Source organism: Brassica oleracea, chromosome C3 (assembly GCF_000695525.1).
Source record: "Brassica oleracea var. oleracea cultivar TO1000 chromosome C3, BOL, whole genome shotgun sequence".
In the NCBI taxonomy this organism is placed as follows: Eukaryota; Viridiplantae; Streptophyta; class Magnoliopsida; order Brassicales; family Brassicaceae; genus Brassica; species Brassica oleracea.
This window is the reverse complement of record NC_027750.1, coordinates 50,812,498-50,816,322: the sequence shown is the minus strand read 5'-3', so window position 1 is coordinate 50,816,322 and position 3,825 is coordinate 50,812,498. Positions and strand designations below refer to the sequence as shown.

Below are 3,825 nucleotides of genomic sequence, written 5' to 3'. Positions count from 1 at the left end.
TATAACGAGGCGGATGTAGCGAGGAGGAGTGAGGAATTCTACCAGGCGATGAACGACCCTTAATTCTTTTTTTTCCGGTTGTTGTATTATAAATTGAAAACTTATTTATATATAAAATATTTTCGTATTGATTTGATTTTTATTTTAAATTATAATTTTATTAATAAATTAAATAATTTTAATTATTTTTTTTAATTATATTTTTAAATTCTGTAAAATAATAAAAACGAAGTAAGTTCGTAGCTAATGTACGACCTATTTACGTGGAAACTTTACGAGAAAAAATAAACGAGTATTTTACGAGGAAACATTTACGAGGAAATGACGAGGGGAGATAAACGAGTATTTAACGAGGAAATACTTTCGTGGTAGTTACGTGTATTTTGCGAGGAAACACTTTCGAGATATTTACGTGTGGTTTACGAGGAAAACGTTTCGAGGTTTTTACGAAGAAATATAGCGACCTCCTTACGTGGAATATTTACGTGGTCTTTACGACGAAATGATGTACTTCGTCTTTACGACGAAATATTTTCCTCGCTAAGTTACGACGAATTGGCGAGGAAATATTTGTTACGACGGATGAGTAACGAGAAAACGTGTTTTCTCGCTAATTCCTCGTAAAATCTCTTTTACGACGAACTCACGAGGAAAACCGCCCTCGTTAAGCTTATCGTAACTAGAGTAGATATGGAGGCTTTTTACGTAATTAATTCAATGTAATTAATCACCCTTATTTGGGTTAAGCATGATTTCCCGAGTTATTCACAGATTCTCTAAATCTTTCATTAATATATTTTCCTTTTTATTCCATAAAACAACACTAATTTTGAAACGAAAATTTTACTCTAAAACGATATCTAATTCGAAACGGAGGGAGTACAAAGCAAAGGTCGGAATCTAGTATCTACGATGCATGCAGAAGATGGAGTAAGTGTCAATGTCTTTTGCTTTGCCATGATTCTCATATGTTTCCGCGTTATATTCTCGTATAGTTAGGCACGTACTCGTTTTTATAGCTTGTTGATCTGGAAATCTTATAAAGCATGTATAGTTAGGCACGTACACGTTTTTATAGCTTGTTGAGAATATGACATCAAAGACATTTTCTTTGGAGAAGAAAGTAAAGTTGATGGAAGATGTTGCATAGTTTTTTTTAAGAACCCTTGATTTAGAAACTAGCATTGGAGCATTAATTTTCTTGGTGTCTCTTAACTAAGTTCTTAATTAACATTTAATATTCAACAAGTCATTAAGAGATTCTAATGGGTTCCAGGATTAATGATGCTCTAAGAACTCCCAGAATTATTTGTTTGTTAGTGAAATAAACAATTAACATCATCTATCACAATCACATGCCATGTACTTTTACTTGTGGATGTGATATGTAGCCTGTTCTTATTTTTACTAATAGTTAATAACTAGGTGTTTTGTTCGCAAATACAAGTGTTTTGTTCGCAAATACAGACATAATTTTTTTACGAATATTTACTAGTTTATATCTTGTTAATTCAAAAACCATCATGATTATCATTATTATTTATGTTCTTAAAAAATTAAAATCAAACATTTTCATCAAATATATATGTTTATTATTATGTTGAAATTTAAAAAAAAGCACTCACATATTAGAAATATTTTTTAAATATCTTTATACAAGTATTTTTGTTTGATTAGTATTTAACTATAAATTATTTTATTTTTTATTTTTTATTTTTAAAAATTTTATAATATAAAATATTATTTTCAGATAATAACACAATATATAAAAAAAATTATCTTACTTTTTAAATATTTTTTTTGTTTTTGACAATTTATAATCAAATATCGAGTATAACATATAAATTTAATATTATTAAAATTTGTTTTTAATTATATAATAAATTATATAAAAATTTATTAAAAATATTATTAACTTTAATCGTTCTAACTTTTAACGCTCGGACGTGAAAGACCATTAAATAATATCAGTAAAAAGTTAACGATTTAAATTTTAATTTTCTATGATCTACAACTAATCGATGTGACAAAGAACAATATTTGATTATAAGTCGCATATCAGTCATAAACGAACAAGACAATCCAGGGTTACTATTTATAAATTTCACATCTAGATTCAATATCTAGTTCAGGCCGAGTGAACAATGTATCAATTCTTCTCATATTTGATCAAATGATCAATACATTTAACTCGATATTAGTTAGAATGTATTCGTCTTAGTATACTCTATAACAAGCGTATAAAATCATCTTCATATTGTCTATATTCATTTTATCCGTTCGTTAACGAATGAAAGACATGTTCAAATATTTGTATTGAATCAATTCATTGGCATGTTATCGTTCTTTTCTCTTGATTGGCTTGTTACCATTGAAAAATATATATCTTAGCAAACCCATTTTTAGGTACTCCATTGGATTGAACGGTATTCCTCCATAATAGTACAAAAGTTTTCTATTTTGCTTTTCTTATCTCAATCACACAAGACAACTACATAAACACATCAAACCCATCTCTTCTCCGATCATCACAATCTCTAAACCTTAAATACTAAAATAAATTAAAAGGAATCTACGTTGAAGGAGAGAACAGAGAAGAATGGGTCGCCAAAACGTTTTCGTAGTGTTTAGCCTCGTGTTCTTGGCCGTTCTTGGCCTCGCCGCAGCTGCCTCCTCTCCATCTCCTTCATCGTCACCCTCCAAAGCTCCTTCTACTCCCACAACCGATGTCGAAGCACCAGTGTCCGAGGACACCATTGGAACCACCGACGACGATGCAGCTGCTTCTCCTGGTGATGGTGACGTGGCTGTGGCTGGTCCTCTTGGAAGTGACTCCTCATACGGTAGTATTGCACCTTCAGGCCCAGCTGCTGACAGCGGTGCGGCGGCTCTTGGTGTCTCTGCGGTCGTCGTTGGTGTTACATCCATCGCCGGTTCTTTCTTGTTTCTCTGAGTTGTGTAGTATCATGAGAAAGATAAGATTATATTGAATGGAGACTATTTATATATATATGGATGATTGTGATGATTATGTTGTAATTTGTTGGGAAAATTGCCAAAACGGAACATAAAAACAACATAGTTGTCCCTATGGTATAAAATCATATTTGTCCATTTATTCTCCTTTTTATCCTTTCCATTTCTGAAATTTACTGAAATAAATAGTTTTATGAATCCAAAAAAATATTAAAAATATAAACAATTAATAAAACACTTATATATACAAACACATATTTTTTTTTTGGTTAAAAAACTTGATAAATAAAATTTTAAAATTACGTTCCACTAAAAGTGGAATTCGTCTTCCACGGAAAATGGGTTAGTAGAAAACGAATTCCAAAATAAACAAGTCCATCTACTTTTTTTAGAAGAAACAATCTAAAAATTATTAAAATTCTAAATATAAGGAATGCGAATTCTACTAATTGTAAATATCACTACTTTTCTTTTGAATGCAGTTTCTACTTTTATGAAGTATTCTAAAATTTCGGGTATGCGAAATCTAAACTTAACACGAACGTCTACAAAAAGTAGAAATTGTATTCAGAATTTTTGTCATGGTTCTACACAGTGTAGAAAGTGCCTTCTACGGATAAAAAATCAGTTTTTTCCAAAAATTAAGGAAGTTTCGGTTAAGAAAATATTCTAAAAATATTCTAATTTCCTAAAACGTGTCCTGGTCGATTTTCTTTGTCAAAATACCAAAAAAAAACGATTTTGGCTTTTCTTCTTCATCAATCTATGATTTCTCCATAGTTTTTCTTGTAATTTTCACAGGCTCTTGTTCTATAATGCATATCTATACAATATGTGGTGTTTGGGAAT

General features: G+C 30.4%; 1 protein-coding gene across 1 annotated transcript; it reads left to right on the top strand.

Annotated features, from left to right (window-relative positions):
* Positions 1–2,476: 2,476 nt before the first annotated feature.
* LOC106333660 (anther-specific protein BCP1-like) lies at positions 2,477–3,081 on the top strand. The gene has a single exon (XM_013772075.1). The coding sequence runs from the start codon at positions 2,600–2,602 to the stop codon at positions 2,951–2,953; it is 354 nt and encodes a 117-aa protein (XP_013627529.1). The 5' UTR covers positions 2,477–2,599; the 3' UTR covers positions 2,954–3,081.
* Positions 3,082–3,825: the final 744 nt, after the last annotated feature.

What these genes read in the sequence shown, in the direction of transcription:
- LOC106333660 (XM_013772075.1), top strand. Translation starts at nt 2,600, where the DNA reads ATGGGTCGCCAAAACGTTTTCGTAGTGTTTAGCCTCGTGTTCTTGGCC.